Raw genomic sequence first — 17,459 nt, forward strand, 5'->3', positions numbered from 1 at the left:
GTAATGAATACGTGTAATAGCAGGCCTATATGCGCTCCAAATGAACCAATAGGCTACAATCTCACATCACCATTCAATATTTGGCCACTTAAAAAAATTCTTCACATTTATTAAATAAAATGATGTAATTAGCGTATACAGAAATAAATACAGTATTTATTCCGTATGTACCGTATACAGATAAATCGGTCTGTTAAAACCAAATACTGTTGGCCTGTATGGAGTAAATGCGCCCATACACTGTTGGGACTAAAATGAGACGGTGCATCTTTTGTCTTGGGCTGCTGGAGACAAAAAAAATAGCTCTTGAGAGAGCACTAACATGCTTTTCAAAATGGTATTTAATATTAATTGAGCAAGGATGTGCAACTATTTCTTCTCATTCGCTGATATTATGCTTCACCTATAGTCATTGTTAATGTAACCTACATCCCTCTATCGCACTGACAGGGTGCGCTTATCGTTTCATTCATGCATATGGTCTCAACAGGGGGGCGATTGGAGCAGGCGACCAAAACAACCAGATGCTTTGCCGTGCCACGAGCAGCACCGTTCTAAACGAAACGGCGTGGTTACATTATGGCACATTTTCGTTGCCTACAATTTAGCCTATGTGATCCTTGCAATAGTATCATGACAACAAAGATAATGTGACACTGTTGTAGCCTATCCACTGCACCGTGAGCTGCGTTTAGGGAGAAACATGCAAATAGCCCGTGGCAACAAAGTACACGCATCCTACAATGTCTGCATACCAATTGTGAGTAGGCTACTTTGTTTGCGTGGCGCGCCTATTTCGTTGAACCATCTGAGGTCTCAAGAGCGGACAGCATTTCGGGAACCCACCTGCCTGTGTTGTATCAGTAAGATCATAGCTCATTCCAGGGTATTCTCTCAGCTTCCTCCCGCTAAGATTCAACGTCCCTGAGCACACTGCATCCTCCAGGGCACGATCTAGGCTACGGGCCGTATGGAGCTGGTGCTGATGCTGGTTGATCCCCGGGTTCCAGTGAGGTCCGTTCGAATAGTGATGGCTTTGAAGAGCCGTTACTGCTCCCACACCTCCCTGACTCGACGCCATTTTCATAAGAGAAATAATTCTTACAATAATAACAGCGGCAGTTTCTCCGCCCATGCGCACAATGCACACACTCCAGGGACGTTTAGGGGAAGGGCTTACAAGAGGGCGTGGGCGCAGACGTTTTGGAATACTACACACGCACGTCTATTCTTATCAATGAGAAATGATATCTGTGTAACTACTACCTGTCTATAAAGGTTTAACAGGACCCTCGTTATTAACATTGTCATCAAAATCATGTTTATTGTATACTCAGTGACATGCCTTTATCTATGTCGTATATTACATTTATATACACTGTATAGCCTATTATTATTTAGTGTAATCACATTATTTAGTGATGCATATTTTAATATAGGCGTAACCAACAAGCTGTTATTATGTTTAAGTGTACTGCTGCCATTAATTGGTCCTTGGCCTGGTAATGGTGAAATTATAGCTTTCGTGCTTTTTCCAAAATGACGGGCCTTGGATGCAATTTCATGGCATAAGGACAGCAGTATAGATCTATCGCTAAGCTTATTTTCACTAAGCACGACTGTTCTTTTGTTATGGCTTCCTCCAAATTATTTAATAAAAACGTATTTTTTTTCTGTCAAATGAATTACAGTAATGTGAAATAATGAAATTGATATGGCTATGCCAACGTTCTTGCCTATAAATGTACATACTGTGAAATAGTGTTATAGGCCTATATAAAATGGTGCTTTTAAAAACGCAATGTAATTTTAGTCCCAGTACGACATGAAATAATTATAGGAGTCACAGTAAGTGTTGTTAGTTGCCCATGTATTATGAAACATGTTTTAAACTGAAATATGTTTGTGTCATACCGGGCCTTCATAAATCCAAATGTCTTACTGCGAGGCTGTTCATGAGCTATTTTAGGATCAGTCATGCAGTTGGTTCAGTACATTACGTTGCAGGGTTGGGTGGCTTCTCTCTTTGGACTTCATCTGCACAGACTCAACTTTGTCAGCTGCCTAAATAGCCAGAAGTGAATCATTGTGTGCGGAGTGACTATACAGTGTAGCCAAAAGTATTTACTTAATCTAAATTATACGGATATTAGCAGTTGCATTACTTTTAACTGTAGAGGGTAATACACTGTCTGGTAATAAAGAGTTACAAGTTCAAACGGTGCGTCAAAAGCCCCTGCGTGCGACAGGAATAATGGAGGACTCCACCACCATCACAGCTAACCCAGAGTCTATGGAGGAGTCGCAGGAGGGCCGCAACTCGGAGAAGATAGACTTGTCACTAGGTTGGAAACTTCATGAGAGCTATCATGGGAAACCAAAATATTTGTTTTGGGAAATTCTTGATAACAAGACTCAAGTTGATGATTGTTAGGCTATACGTGATTTCGATTATCTCTCAATTGACAGTTGTTAAAATTACAGAGGCCTGGAAGTAGGCTACTTCATTCAGCATAAATGGATTAAACAGTTTGATTTAATTTGACTCATAGGCCTGTAGCCTCGAAATATAGTAAATACTTATTGCGTATCAGCAGACTTCAGTCCATATCCTTGAATATGATTTCTTATTCTCCTTAAAACTGGTTTGCCTTAAAACGTTTGTATTCATTGTTACATAATGGATGTCCCTTTCATATGCACTGTTTCAATGGTATGATGTAGGTCCACGTTTAAACCCCCATTCTGTTCTCAGGGGATTTGATATTGAACAGTGCAGCCTAAATCAACTGAAATTCGGCCCCCCATCACTCCCTTTACACCTAATGGAATCAAGTTCTCAAATGACAAAGAAGAGAGTCATTTCAGCTAAGAGGGCCTCAATTGTTTCTGACTATCTTTTCCTAAATCACAGCTTTTCTTCTGTTCCCAGATGATATCATCAAATTGAACAGAAAAGAGCAGAAAGCGAACAAGGCTGCTAACAAGGCTGCCAACACAGCCAGAAACCGCCGTGCCACAAACAGAAACACAGTGCTTAAGAAACTAGCCAGGGCAGGAGAGCAGCAGAGAATACCTTTCAGACAAGGCCAGTATCAAACCCAGCAAGGTACATTTCTTTACTTACTCTTGATCTCTTGCATCTCTTACTCATCTCTTGCATGTCCCTTGTGATGCCATTTATCATCATTCATTAGTGAGTCACTTATCACACTCTTATGAAAAGGTTGATATGGTACCTGCTGATTTGGTACTAACTATGGCCCGGTTTTTAGGCCCCTACAGGTCACGGTACATGGGACCATCTTTACGTGGCTTTTACAGAGTAAAGCCATACAATTTTAAAAACACTGCCATTGGAACAAAAGGTGTGAGTCCTTTAAATAGACGTCCCTTGAACACAAAGGTATGTTAACAGCAAACTCTACATACTATATACTCTATCAACTACTACGCCTCTATTCCACAAGGACTTGAAACATGTCTCATAAAAAGCTATGTTTCACAAGGCTCACCGTCTCTGAGTAAAGATCATTGTTTCTATGTGGGTCCTATCAGTCCTGTGCTTTCAGATTATTACCTAGAAAATGTTAATAACAAAAACACTAGAATTAGTTGTATTCACTAAAAACCTGTCCAAGGAAGATCAGGTCAGAGGAATGCTTTCACAGATGTTACACAATATTGATTTCAGATAACATTCGGTAACATCATGTAAACCTCTTTAGTTTGTGTCATAATACAAACCTGCGTGATCATCATATGGTACTGACACGCTCCCTCAGTGTGCCCTACCTTTATGTTTACATTGGTCTTTTATAGCTTGACAGTTTGAAAATAAGATCAAAATGTGTAATGTCCACATATTGTGAGTTGAAGTTATTGGACCATTGTGATAATAGGTCATTGTTTGTAATCCCTAGGAAGGAGTGCAGTTTGGACAACGCAAACCTTTGTTCAGGGGTGCATTTTATCAACCATACAGAGGTCCTGTCGGAGCTTTGAGAAGGTAAAGCAAGCTTAACTTTAGTGCATTGATACATCACTAACTGTTGATTAAGCACCATTCAAATGAGTACCCAAATGAGCTTCTGTGTGTTTTCATCTGTTCATCTGTTCATAGTTCCATGTAGGCCTACTATAATTACAGTAATTGTCCAGACGATTATGCTTGTGATAACTATCATGCATGCCTTTGTGATGCCTTTTTGAAATTGGTGTTTTATTTGCACAATATCTCTCTCTTTTCTATATGAATGTGTGTCACCATTAGGCCCCATCCTCCATTCAGAGGCCAGAGGATCCCACCTTTCCCATCCAAACAGAGACAGGGTGGTGCCAGGCCTTTTGTTCTAAACAGAGGGGTAGTTATTATGGTTCTTAAACTTCACATGCAACTCATAATAGACCACCTAGTCCAAATGCATTAGTAGTGTATCACTTCCCAACATCATACTGTATGAGGAGAACATGGGCCTCGTTCAGCACATGTAAAACATGCCTCATTTCAGTATATTAGCACTAACATTCCTGGAAACAGATTGCTAAATGATTAGCATACTGATTGATAATTAAAAAAAAAAAGAATTAAAAAAAAAAGTTTGTGTTAATGAATTTGTATTGCTATAGTATATTATTTGTAATTATCACTACATCTGAAAAAAAATACAGTTCATATTCATTTTCCATCATCTTTCTCCTTCCTCTAGTTTCCTGCTCTGAATGCCAGTGCGAAAGTGGATAAGTACCAAAAAGTCAGGGGGTGAGATATAATCACTTTGGTTGCTTGGTTTTTTATATCTGTATTTTTTTTGTTTGGTTAAATATTGCCAGTATTGTTCATCGTCATGTTCCCATCATACTACTCTATGCAGCTGGCGAAAGGCGCCCCCCATTGGTTCTACTTTGACAGTGTCACTGCCGAATTCCAAAGCCAACTCAGAGCCAGTGTGAGTACAGTATAGTGGTGCATACTGGCCTTTGTGGGTCCTGAGCAAAACAAAGGTTTTATTAATATGTAATTAAATTAATGTGCACTCAGCCAAAAAAACCTAATGGAATTCTGATTCTGTCCTAACTTTATTTTCCTCAGGACCAAGGCCAAGCAGACCACATCGCTGGACCGCTCCACTGAGACAGGGGGAGGGACTTCCCCCCAACCCAAAGGCATCCCCCTCAAATTTAACTTCAAGGCTGCAATTAATCAGGTGAGATGTTATTACCCATTATATATTATGTATTCAGCTCAAAACTGCTGTGCCTTTTGTTTTGTCCTTGTTGTGACTTCCACCAGGTAGGCCTACTGTATATTACACTAAATTTGGAACTGTGATTGTTCCTTGGTTTAAAGACTGGAGTGACTCTCAATGACCGGTTCACTGGTATGAGGATAAGGACAGGCCCAGGACAGGGTCCCCAGATGGAGAGTGGCAGAGGAAGAGGAAGAGGCAGAGGAAGAGGCAGTGGAAGAGGCAGAACCGTCACCCTACAGTGACCATTGTCAAGGCTATGTCCATACTGTACATTTAAAAAGCATCTTTCTTTTTATTCTTTTAGCCCTTTCAACATGCTCACATTAAATACATTTTATATTTAGGTTGATTTGACTGCATGTGACACACAGTTGACCTACTTCTCAATCTGTTTTCTTGACTATGTAAACTTCTGTGAAAGTGTACAGGGTAGTTCTTGAGTTGGCATACCTGGCATGTGCTGATCAAACTGCACTTTTTGGGGTCATGTTTACAAACTTGCCAGCCTGAAAAGTCACTCAATTAACATTGAATTCAAACTTGTAAGAGAGGAACTGGAGTGCTTTGAAAGGTTGATAGAACTGTAACATACAGATAGAGACTGCATCATTAGACTGATTAATTCAGATGAATGTTATTTTGGGAAATATCATATGAGGTCAAGACAGTGACTCAGCCTGTTGCCAGTATTTATAGCTCTTGTTGTCCAACTAGTCTATGGGGGTCTGCTCTTTCAAGGGAGGGCACATTACATTATGGTTTACAACAGCAGCATTACACATGTATGTCAACTTGTGTCCTCCATTTACTCCCTTACTGTACCTGGTTGTTATTCAGCTGCAACTCACACAAAATGTATACTGATTATTAGAATATATTGAAATAAAATACAATAAAAGATTGTATTACTTTGTTATTTATGGGCTATCAGCAAACTAAACAAGCACACTACAGTGTAGATTATTGAGTGAAGTTGTATTTTACATTTACTGAAAATACAGCTCTGGAAAAAATTAAGAGACCACTTCAAATTTTTCTTAAATCAGCATCTCTAGATGTATGGCAGCCATTCCATTCCAGTGTCTGTTGAATTCCAATACAGGCACACCTCATTCTACTTAATGAGGTACTGGTTAGGTGATCACCTGAACCAAATCTTATTTAATGAGGAAAAGTATAAAAACCACTGCTGTGGTCATCACTATCCTCTTGCAATAGGACCAGCTGGATGACAAAAACAGTGCTAGTATTACCACAAAAGTAATTGGAATAAAAAAATAACTATTGACCATGGCAAAAGAGTTGAAAGGAAAAGTTTTGAGTGAGGAAAAGAAGGGTTCAATTCTGGCTTTACTGGCAGAGGGATACAGTGAGCATCAGGTTGCTTCCATCCTTAAAATTTCAAAGACGGCGGATCATAAGAACAAGGTCAAGCAGCAGACATTAGGGACAACAAAGCTACAGACCGGCAGAGGGCGAAAACGAGTCTCCAATCACCGAGATGACCGCCAACTCATTCGAATGTCACTCAACATCCGTAGGATGACATCAAGTGACCTACAAAAAGAATGGCAAACGGCAGCTGGGGTGAAGTGCACGGCGAGGACGGTTCGAAACAGGCTCCTAGGGGCAGGGCAAGTCGTGCAAAGCTAGAAAAGAGCCCTTCATCAACGAGAAGCAAAGAAGAGCCAGGCTGAGGTTTGCAAAAGACCATAAGGATTGGACCGTAGAGGACTGGAGTAAGGTCATCTTCTCTGATGAGTCCAATTTTCAGCTTTGCCCAACACCTGGTCGTCTAATGGTTAGACGGAGACCTGGAGAGGCCTACAAGCCACAGTGTCTCGCACTGTGAAATTTGGTGGAGGATCGGTGATGATTTGGGGGTGCTTCAGCAAGGCTGGAATCGAGCAGATTTGTCTTTGTGAAGGACGCATGAATCTGGAAGAAAACTTGCTTCCTTCTGCTCTGACAATGTTCCCCAACTCTGAGGATTGGTTTTTCCAGCAGGACAATGCTCCATGCCACACAGCCAGGTCAATCAAGGTGTGGATGGAGGACCACCAGATCAAGCCCCTGTCATGGCCAGCCCAATCTCCAGACCTGAACCCCATTGAATGTGATCAAGAGGAAGATGGATGGTCACAAGCCATCAAACAAAGCCAAGCTCCTTGAGCTTGAAAGCTGTGATTGTAAATCAGGGTTATTCAACCAAATATTGATTTCTGAACTCTTCCTAAGTTAAAACATGAGTATTGTGTTGTTTAAAAATGAATATGAACTTGTTTTCTTTGCATTATTCGAGATCTGAAAACACTGCACCTTTTTTGTTATTTTGACCAGTTGTCATTTTCTGCAAATAAATGCTCTAAATGACAATATTTTTATTTGGAATTTGGGAGAAATGTTGTCAGTAGCTTATGGAGAAAAACAAAAATGTTCATTTTGCTCAAACACATACCTATAAATAGTAAAACCAGAGTAACTAATAATTTTGCAGTGGTCTCTTAATTTTTTCCAGAGCTGTATATATATATATATATATTCATTATGATCATTCTGCAAAAAAACCCAGAAGATTGATCGTTTTGGTCGTTGATTGGTCAAAGAGTAGTGACATCATTTTTACGCGATGTCCAATTCAGTCTCGTCGTATCCAAAATGGTGGAGCAATAACAAACGCATTGTACAATACCATCTCTGTTGTACATCTCTAAGGTAAATGTGTAACTTTTGGTGTCAGTGGTGCTTGCTCACTGCGTCAAAACTAAATGAAAACAAGCATGCACTCTCTTTTGTCCTATTCGTTTTGTATAGTTAGCATTATGCACAGTCGCATGCGAGATTGCTGGCTAGCTAATGTTAGTATTGTCGGCCCCGACACACACACACACACACACACACACACACACACACACACAGTTCGTATCATCAGAATCAGCTCAACAATACAAACTAGCCGGTACCATAACAGTAGTAAGGTCGATTTATAGCTTTATAGCTAAACAATTAAGGAAATAATTGTTGTCCAGATTGCTAATCAAACCTCTACTGTAGCGAAGCTGCAGTGGGGCATGATGCAGTGCATGCCATGATGACCACAGTTCTCGAAGATTTTTTGTAATAAAGTACAAAATGGAGCAGCCATTCGGGATCATCCACAGGCATGTTATTTAGCTCTAACGAGGCTTGATCCAGGGTTAGGTGTAAGTGTGAGAGAGTGAGTGGTGTTGGCTAGCTTGATGTTGACTTCAATGAAAATATACGACTGATGTACATGTTTCTTATGTGATTGCAGTATGAGCATGGCAGACAAAAAAGGGAAACCTGTCAGTGTTAAGAGAATATTAACAAAGAAAGAACAAGAAGAGCTTAAGAAAAAGGTGAGAAATGTCTGTCCTTATTCTGAACAATGAAGCCATGTGTTCCATTAATTTCAAATGAGGTCTAGTCATTGATTATGATTTTTTACCTTATGCCTTGAGATTAATATGACTGTCTAGAGACCAACCCGATCTCAACAAAAACACTTATGCCTACTGTAACTGCACCACAAGTTTGGGATGTCATAGGAGCCAATACAAATGATGTATAGCCTCAATGTTTAAGAGGGTAATGCTGCTCTCTAATAATGTAATTGCTTGAACTCAATCAAGTGCTCTTTGCATGTGAGAATGTCATGGGATTCATTGGCTTCATTGTGTAGGCTACATTTGTGTGGGGGTTCAGTCCACTCTCGGACAGTATGCATTGCAGAGTGGCTTTGACAATGTGTTTTCTTTCCCATTTGTTAACAAATGGGAAACAATGTGACTTTTTCAGGAGGAAGAAAAAGCAGCTGAAGTTTTTGAAGAGTTTTTAGCATCTTTTGACAGTAATGAGAAAAGTGGGGTGAAAACGTTTGTTCGTGGGGGGATCGTGAATGCAACAAAAGGTGAGCAGACCATAGCATATTTGAAGGCACCTCTGCAACAGACATGATGCTTAATGTGCTTTTATTGTTCATTTATTTCTACACTGTTACTGTTCTATGTTAACTGTTCTTTTTTTGCAGAGGAGGAAGCAGCAGAAGTCAAGAAAAGCAAACTGTACCGCCCAGCCACCAAGTTTACGCCAGTGTCTCAGAATGCCTCACCGGTGCAGCCTTCTGAATTCAGAAAGACTGTGAGTGGTCTGGTGATCTGGTTGTTGACAAAAGCTTTACTTTGTTTTGTCTCCCTAAATGTTTGTCTGGTTCACAGATCGCTAAAAAGAAGACTGAGGAAAAGAAGAAGAGCAACCTTGAATTGTTTAAAGAGGAACTAAAGCAGTATGTTTTTACCACACCAATAATTAATCATTTTGTTTCATGGTTTATTAAACCAACTTGTGAATATATAATATAATTTTGAGGGTAAAAATTATTCTGTTCTCCTAGAATACAGGAGGAACGTGAGGAAAGGTACAAAAGAAAGAAAAATGAGCCTGGAGGAGGATATGGAGACCTGGACATACCCCTGTCACGACGATCAAGTAAAGCCAAATCTGTCCCTTGTAGTGGAATTTCTTTTTCATAATTAGCCTCAGTCTTTTGCTTTTACACCTCATATACTGATTGTATTGATCACAAGATAAGAAACTCAAACTTGTCTCCCCCTAGTATTTGATGATGACCCAGCAGTGCCAAACACAACCAACCTGTACATTGGCTGCATTAACCCAAAGGTAAACATGCTCTCAACCTGCTTAGGAAGTTTTGACAATGACGATAAATGATTCACAGTCTAGCTTGCTGTTCCTTTGTTTCGGGTTGATTCAACTTTAAGGGATGACTGTGCTTGATACATGATACTTATGATGCAACAGATGAACGAGGAAATGCTTTGTAAAGAATTTGGCAAATATGGTCCCCTGGCAAGCGTCAAGATTATGTGGCCCCGTACTGATGAGGAACGCACGAGGGTCACAAACAGAGGCTTTGTGGCCTTCATGACCAGGAAAGATGCAGAGAGAGCCTTGGCTGCACTAGACGGTAAGTCTGTGATAAGAGAGTTCCAATATGATAGATACACTGCCAAATCTTCTATTGACTGTGTTGTTGTCTTATATTGGATTGTTGATGTTTTTGCTGCAGGTAAAACGGTTATGGGGTTTGAAATGAAGCTGGGATGGGGAAAAGCAGTTCGCATCCCTCCCCAGCCACTCTATACGCCCATTGGGGTACTTAAAATGTCCACGCCCCCGCCCCCCTCTGGCCTACCCTTTAATGCTCAGCCCCGAGATCGCTTCCGGAATGATTTTACCAAGCCATGGGAGGGAGTAGACAAGGTAATGTTGTCTGTTTGTAGACTAGGGTGTGTGCATGGTTCGTTTACAAGGTTGTTTTGTACTCAAGCTCAGTTGGAAGTTTGGGATTTGTTAAGAAGTTATCCGAAGGGGGATGATACATATATCATCGGATGAATAAACTGGACTTTGAATATGATCTGGAATTCAGAACTGCACATGGATGGACAAACTAAAGAGAGGTTCCGTTTCTGGACTAGCAGTTCTGTTTTACATTTCCCTTCTCACTGAAATCCAGTTGGTTTGTCCTTTGGTTGGTGTATACGCCTTGTGTTAATTGTTAATCTATTCCTTAGTCTAGTCAGTGTTCTAGTTGGAGGATGGGCATATGTCTTAATGCAGGGGGTTTAACCCAGATTGAGAGATGTAGTAGTAGTGTGAAGGAGCATTCTGTAATCAAAATGTATTGTAAGTGTAAATTAAATAAAGGGTGTGGGGTATCCTAGAGATCATTTAGTTTAATGATAGTGTCGCTGTCTCTCAAATGTGGGAGCTTTCCCCCCCATGCAAATGATGTATAGCGTTGAATGCTATGGTCGTTTTCTATGCTGTATGTACCCTGCAGTGTTTCATCTGTATATATACTCACTTTTTTTATATCTTCACTATTTGATTTGACTTCACGAACAGAGTCTGTCCGAAGCCGTAGTCAAAGTGGTTATCCCAACAGAAAGGTACACACTCTCTATCCATTCTTACTACTACTGCTACTACGTCTGACCAGCCGTTCTCACAGCACAGTGTTAGAGGACAGAGGCTCTGGTGTGCTTTTCCTGTATCCGTATATGTTACAGACAGGAAGCCCCAGTCCTAAGTACTACGTCTGTACATGACTAATGGGAGATGACAGCTAAAAACATTAACCCCTACATGTGTCTCATAGTTTGCATTTAGTGTTTCTAACATTGGTCTGCTTTAAGCCATTGTTAACGGTCCCTTTGACATCATGTGTTCAGGGAATTGGTAACCCCTGTTGCTTAAAACTGAATCTTTGTTCCGGATCTTCCTAGTTAGCCAAACCCTCATTTGTTTATTCACTAATTTCATCCTCATTAGATTAGATAATTAAATGCAGTCATTGTAACCCTCTGTCAGAAAAAATGATAGTTAAAGTGTTGGAGCCAGTGAGGTGTATCCAACGGAACATACTAATTTCAGTGGCAACCTAGGTCCCCACCTGAGACACTGCAGACAGATACAGCTAGAAGGCAGATGGATTTTTAGATCAAAGCCAGCAGTAGCTAATAGTAGTAAGTAATGCTGTCATAATCACGTATGGTGCTGCTTCTGTGATTCAGGTACTGCCTTCTTGGGGGGAGAGAAATAGCAATGTTGCACTAATGGAGATACTATATGACACTAGAGGAGAAACACTGCATGATGGCCTCCTGCTATAGCTACATACTGCACACTAGGGACAGACATTCTCTGCCACTCACTCCATGTGCAGACCAACACACAACATTCAATGTTGCTGTGACAGTGACGACAGAGGGGCAATGTCCCTTGCTGCAATGTGACGGTAACGTAGAGAGGGAGAGAGACAGACAGAAGCTCAGGGCCTGTGTGTAGTGAGAGAGTGATATGGCCGCTGGTCTGGATGAGCGGGAAAATGGCACATCATCTGGCCTCTAATCCACTCTCCGTTCACTCCACAGGAATCTGTTAGGCCTCATTCACAGGATGATAGAGTTTGTGGTGCGTGAAGGACCCATGTTTGAAGCCATCATTATGAGCAAAGAGAAGAACAACTCTGACTTCAGGTACAGTACGGTGCCATTGGCCAGATCTCTCTGTCCGTCTGGTCATTCACAGGTCTACAATGAAAACACTTCATTGAATTGTCTTGATCATTTCAGGTTCCTGTTTGACAACAAGAGCCAAGAGCATGTATACTACCGTTGGAAACTCTTCTCCATTCTCCAGGTGGGTCACACTCACTCTCTCTATGTTACACCCCTGGATTATACACTACACCACTCCCTACAGTATTACACTACTACGCCACAGCCTCAGCAGTGTTCCTCTCCCTGTTCCCACCCTCCAGGGCGAGTCCCCCAGTGAGTGGAGGAGGTCAGACTTCCGCATGTTCCTGTCGGGTTCTATCTGGAGGCCGCCTCTCCTCAACCCCTACCTCCACGGAGACGAGGAGGGGGGTGAAGAAGAGGACTCTCCCTCCCAGGAGGAGGAGCTGAAGAAAGGGCAGCTCAAGGCAGTGTAAGTAGCATATTACTACAGGGACCGATAGGGAGTGCAGTGTCTGGGACGGTCTTATCAGTATTCAGTGTCTATTTATAGAACACACATTTTCACTCCAGAAAGTACTGTAGGCCCTCCCAAGACAATTGTTTGTGTGTGTGTGTGTCTGCCTGTCTGCCTATGTGTGTGTGTGTGTGTGTATGCGTACGTGCGTGTGCCTGTGTGTTTATTTATTCCAGGCACAGAGAGAGACTGGAGACCCTTCTGAAGGGGCTCAGCCCTCGTAGGGATGACATTGGCGATGCCATGCTGTTCTGTCTGGAGAGAGCAGAGGCAGCGGAGGAGGTAGTGGGATGTATCGCAGAGTCCCTGTCTCTTCTTCAGACACCACTACAGAAAAAGGTCCTTTTATACCTGTTGTATTATATGAAAGTCTGACGTGCAAGATCAGGGCACACATGTGATTTGTGACTATTCAGGACCGAGACCACATGACTTGGTATATTACTTACAAATATGTCTTACTTTATTCCCATAGGTTGCCAGACTGTACTTGGTATCTGACATCTTATACAACTCCTGTGCCAAAGTTGCTAATGCATCTTATTATCGCAAATAGTAAGAGAAATGTCTTATGTTCATAAGTTATACTTAACTTTAATTATTTTCTGAATTACATATTCAGTGGTCATTTGTGTGTTATCTGTAAGATTTGTCTCTGTCTGTTCAGCTTCGAAACAAAATTGCCCCAGATATTTGGAGACATAAGTGAGGCATATAGAAACATACAAGCAAGACTGCAAGCTGAGCAGTTCAAGGTAAGCAGGGTGTTATTTATTCATGACTGTGTCCTGTTGTTGCTGGTGCAAGTAGATTGACATTCCTCTGTGCTTGTCTTCTCTCCCCAGCAAAGGATAATGGGATGTTTCAGGGCATGGGAAGACTGGGCTGTATACCCAGAATCCTACCTAATCCAGTTGCAGAACATCTTTCTGGGTCTGGTCAAAGCAGGAGAGGAGGTGATCGAGAGGGTTGAGGTGAGATGGATGTCATTTGATCCTTAGTCGTACTGTCTTTGACATTCATAAAAAATATTTGCCTATTGGATTGTTGATGCAGGAATATTATCTGATCTACGTACAGTATAGGGTGTGTGAACCTGAGTAGAATGCATCTGAATGCCAGTACAAGGGAGTCTGGCTCATGGCTGGATACTGTGGTATTTATCCCCCCCCAGGAGGTGACTCCAGATCTGGATGGAGCTCCCTTAGATGGGGCACCATTAGACGGAGCTCCGCTGGATGACCTAGATGGCTCTCCCTTGGCCTGGGACCCTGCCTCTCTGGATGGGGTCCCTGTAGATGACATTGACGGAATTCCTCTGGGTGCTGCCATGGACGACATCGACGGAATGCCTCGTAGGTCAAACTTGCATGATTGCTTGAAATCTGGAATCCATTCAATCCTAATTTAGATCTTGACTTGATGTAAATTCCCCTCCCCAGTCGATGACGGTTTGGATAGGAACAAAAACCTTCCTCACTCCAGAGTGGCTCTATCCAAATGGGAGAGGGTGGACGATGCTGAAGCTTTGCCCCAAGGTATGACTGTACATCTTAGAATCACAATCTACCCCCACCCTCACCCCCTACAGCTGGCTTCACCATGCATTTCCTCTTTCAGCTACCACAGAATCCAAATGGGACACTGTGGGAGAGCGAGACTCTGATGACGACCTGAATGTAAGGTAAGAACTAGGTGCAGCCTCTCTTCCTTTTCCATCAATCAAAAAGATCCTGAAATTGTTGGGGGGGGGGCACCCTATTCTCCTGGATTGAGGAGAGCTCCTTGGAGCTCAATGTCTCCTAGACTAAATAACTGTACTGTGGGGGGAGGCAAACATCTGACACCCCCCAAGCTCTCTCTGAACCCCTTAGGCATGAGGGGCAGGTGGTGGAGCAGGTACAGGTTTTTAAGTACCTGGGCATGGAGATTATGGCCTGTCTTTCTCCCAGCACACCACCGATGCAGTTTATAAGAAGGTCCAGCAGTGTCGGTTCCTGTTGAGTTTTAACGTCAGGAATGACATTTTAACAGCTGTCTATAAATCTCTCATTGAGTCCGTGCAACATCATGTCCTGGTACAATTCCTTCTCTGTCAAACAAAACTTTCAAGGATCATTAACCAAGCAAGCAAAATTACGGGTACCACACAGCCCCAACTATCTGAACTCTACACACAGTCAGTTAGAAGGCAGGCCACACTCATCACACAGGACCCCTCACACCTGTTTTCTGAATCATCATCATCATGTAGCACTTCCTGCAGTGCTGCTGTGTTGAGTACAGGGGAGGATTCTTATTGTCTCTCTTCCCCCAGCAGTGCTAACACTAAGGAAGGAGTCGGTGAGTCGGGGGATGACAGCAGTGATGACTCCTCCAGCCCGTCTAAGTATGACAGTGCAGACTTCAAGAGCTCCCTCAGCAGCTTTCAGCTATCTGAGAGCAAAAGGAGCAGGCTGAGAGAGCTTGAGGTAAACTCTCTTCAATATCTTCTGCCATGAACAGCTCGCTACCAGCACTCACCACTGCAGCACACGTTCAAACTGTACAGAGAGAAGAGGTCCTAGTGATAGTCTCAGACCACATCTGCCTGCTCAGTCATCTTCAACTTTTGCAGGGAATTATTGACTTCACATCACTCAATTGACCCACCATCCAAATTGCACAAATGTATGTTGTATCTCATACTCAATGTTGTCTCTGACCCAGGTGAAGGTTATGAAGTTCCAGGATGAGCTGGAGTTGGGAAAGAGGCCCAGGAAATCAGGGATGAGCATACAGCAGCAGGCGGAGCACTACAGGAACAAGCTGCTACAGAAGGTGGGTCATTAGTGTGTTATTACATTCTGGCCCAGCAGTAAGTGAAATGGCTTGGTGGCAAAAAATGTTATGGTATCATGTTTGGCAGAAGATACCCAGAGATATAATATATTGTATGCTATGAAAGAATCACACCACTTATAGGAGGTTATTGTACACCACTGAGGCTCTCACCAGCAGCTGGTCTACTTATTCTCTGTTCACCTCAGGAGTTTGACAAGGATGACCAGGAGAAGAGAGAAAGACAGAAATCAAAAGACCGATCAAAGAAGGATGAGAGAAGGGACAAGGTAGAGGAGAGCAGTAAAGGAAAGGACAAGGAGAGGAGTAAAAGAAGTCAAGACCGGGACAGAAGCAGGGGACGGAGTAAAGACACAGAGGAACGGACACAGATATACAGAGGCGACTCTCCCTCAAAGTAAGGGCCTGTGCGAGATATCAAATACATTTTGTCTGTGTTCTGCTATTCCATTTGCATTCATTTTCTGTGTGTTTCAAATCACTATCCTTTATTCCATCCATCCAACAGAACAAAGTCAAGGTCTCCCAGGAAGTCGAAACGGTCCCGATCTCCGTCGCCAGCCAGGAAAGTGTGGCGGTCGAGCTCCCGGTCGCCACACCGCTCCCACAAAAAGACAAAGAAGAGCAAACACTGATCCTGAGCCTTGGACCCTGTCTCTCACTCTGAAGCAGCCTGGCGGTGCCCATGGACTGCCCTGCCAGTGCTTACCATGCCATGGCGCTACACACGCTTCTCTCCCACAATGCCTCTGGACTTGCTCTCCAGACCAGCTGACAGCTGTTTGTTCCCCTCCGAACCTGATGTCCTGACTGCGTCAAGATTTGGCACATTTTTGTATGATGAAGTTTGAACATTATTTGTACAGTTCTGTTGTTTGTTCTATTGTTTGTTTGTTTTTAAACCCCATTCAATCTGATTATTGCGACTTGTCCCCGAGACTTCACAATAAATCACTATTGGCAACATGTCCTTGTGTTGTTGTCCAGCCTTCAGGGGTTTGTCCCAGAAAGCAGGTTCAATGAAATTACCTCATATTTCCCACCATAAGTATTTGGACAGTTAGCCTTAAATTGGAATTTTGGCTGTATACTTGAGATATTTGAAATCAAATAATGAATCTGTGGTGAAAGTACAGAATGTCACTTTTTGTGGGGGGTATTTTCCTATTTCCCCACATTTGAAGAAGTCATAAGTATTTGGACAAACTGTCTTAAAGTATACTAAAGTAGTCTAAAGGTTTCATTTGGTCCCATATTCACTCAAGACTGGCTACAGTATTAACCTTTTGGATGCATTTGTGCAAGTGTTTTGGGTCATGCCTTGCTCATTATTATTTATTTATTTATAAGTAAGCATAAACAATGTTTCTGAACACTTCTGAATTAATTCTGAAGCTGCATTGATTATGAAAAGTCATGAATAATGACGAGAGTTACAGAGGCTAGACCAAATAATTCTAACCTCCCCAGGTGTTTTGGTCTAGCCTCTGTAACTTACTCACTCATAATATTTCATGATTTATTTCTGGTTTCTCAATATCCTGTTCTGAAACATCCCCTGCTCACTTACAAAAAAAAATGTTTCCAGACAATGATTCACTTAAAAACACTTATGGAGGGCATTGTATATCAGATTGTGTTTTACTTTGTTAGGTCATCTAGCCTCTCCAACACAGTAATGGAAGCCACTGTACCATATAAATCTTGTCTCTGTTACCTTAGTCTTTCTCTGTTGTGCATGTCAGCCTATCTGGAACATGACAAAACCATTTGACTTTATTA

General features: G+C 42.1%; 3 protein-coding genes across 4 annotated transcripts in view; 2 read left to right on the forward strand and 1 right to left on the reverse strand.

Moving 5' to 3' along the window:
• lrch2 (leucine-rich repeats and calponin homology (CH) domain containing 2) overlaps nucleotides 1–1,102 on the reverse strand; it is a 29,311-nt gene extending 28,209 nt beyond the window's left edge. The window contains exon 1 of the mRNA XM_083685344.1: nucleotides 847–1,102. Within this exon, the coding sequence (XP_083541470.1) occupies nucleotides 847–1,087 (241 nt within the window). The 5' untranslated portion in view covers nucleotides 1,088–1,102. The remainder of the gene's footprint in view (nucleotides 1–846) is intronic.
• Nucleotides 1,103–2,254: 1,152 nt separating this feature from the next.
• LOC310801224 (UAP56-interacting factor) lies at nucleotides 2,255–5,494 on the forward strand (the record flags this gene model as incomplete). The annotated part of the gene is made up of 9 exons (XM_083665219.1): nucleotides 2,255–2,345; nucleotides 2,933–3,109; nucleotides 3,276–3,406; nucleotides 3,924–4,009; nucleotides 4,274–4,364; nucleotides 4,710–4,762; nucleotides 4,875–4,949; nucleotides 5,093–5,207; nucleotides 5,351–5,494. 9 exons carry the CDS (start codon nucleotides 2,255–2,257, stop codon nucleotides 5,492–5,494), a joined length of 963 nt encoding a protein of 320 aa, XP_083521345.1.
• A 2,400-nt stretch (nucleotides 5,495–7,894) lies between these two features.
• Nucleotides 7,895–16,645, forward strand: LOC310824223 (U2 snRNP-associated SURP motif-containing protein). Of its 2 annotated transcripts, none has more exons than XM_083697049.1 (24): nucleotides 7,895–7,967; nucleotides 8,548–8,632; nucleotides 9,072–9,183; nucleotides 9,304–9,413; nucleotides 9,491–9,558; nucleotides 9,667–9,761; nucleotides 9,889–9,953; nucleotides 10,095–10,260; nucleotides 10,363–10,556; nucleotides 11,205–11,248; nucleotides 12,233–12,337; nucleotides 12,434–12,500; nucleotides 12,622–12,791; nucleotides 13,013–13,175; nucleotides 13,312–13,391; nucleotides 13,504–13,591; nucleotides 13,682–13,810; nucleotides 14,011–14,191; nucleotides 14,279–14,374; nucleotides 14,457–14,520; nucleotides 15,154–15,307; nucleotides 15,546–15,656; nucleotides 15,866–16,074; nucleotides 16,186–16,645. In XM_083697049.1, exons 2-24 carry the CDS (start codon nucleotides 8,549–8,551, stop codon nucleotides 16,310–16,312), a joined length of 2,682 nt encoding a protein of 893 aa, XP_083553175.1. In that variant the 5' UTR covers nucleotides 7,895–7,967; nucleotide 8,548; the 3' UTR covers nucleotides 16,313–16,645. The 2 variants fall into 2 exon arrangements, with proteins under 2 accessions (XP_083553175.1, XP_083553176.1); XM_083697050.1 differs by having other exon boundaries at nucleotides 15,157–15,307.
• Nucleotides 16,646–17,459: the final 814 nt, after the last annotated feature.

This window comes from Argentina silus (assembly GCF_951799395.1).
Source record: "Argentina silus genome assembly, chromosome: 2".
NCBI classification, from domain to species: domain Eukaryota; kingdom Metazoa; phylum Chordata; class Actinopteri; order Argentiniformes; family Argentinidae; genus Argentina; species Argentina silus.

What these genes read in the sequence shown, in the direction of transcription:
- LOC310824223 (XM_083697049.1), top strand. Translation starts at nt 8,549, where the DNA reads ATGAGCATGGCAGACAAAAAAGGGAAACCTGTCAGTGTTAAGAGAATA. An exon ending in AAAGGGCAGCTCAAGGCAGT is followed by an intron (nt 12,792 to 13,012) that starts GTAAGTAGCATA and finishes TATTTATTCCAG; the next exon opens with GCACAGAGAGAGACTGGAGA. An exon ending in GCATCTTATTATCGCAAATA is followed by an intron (nt 13,392 to 13,503) that starts GTAAGAGAAATG and finishes CTGTCTGTTCAG; the next exon opens with CTTCGAAACAAAATTGCCCC.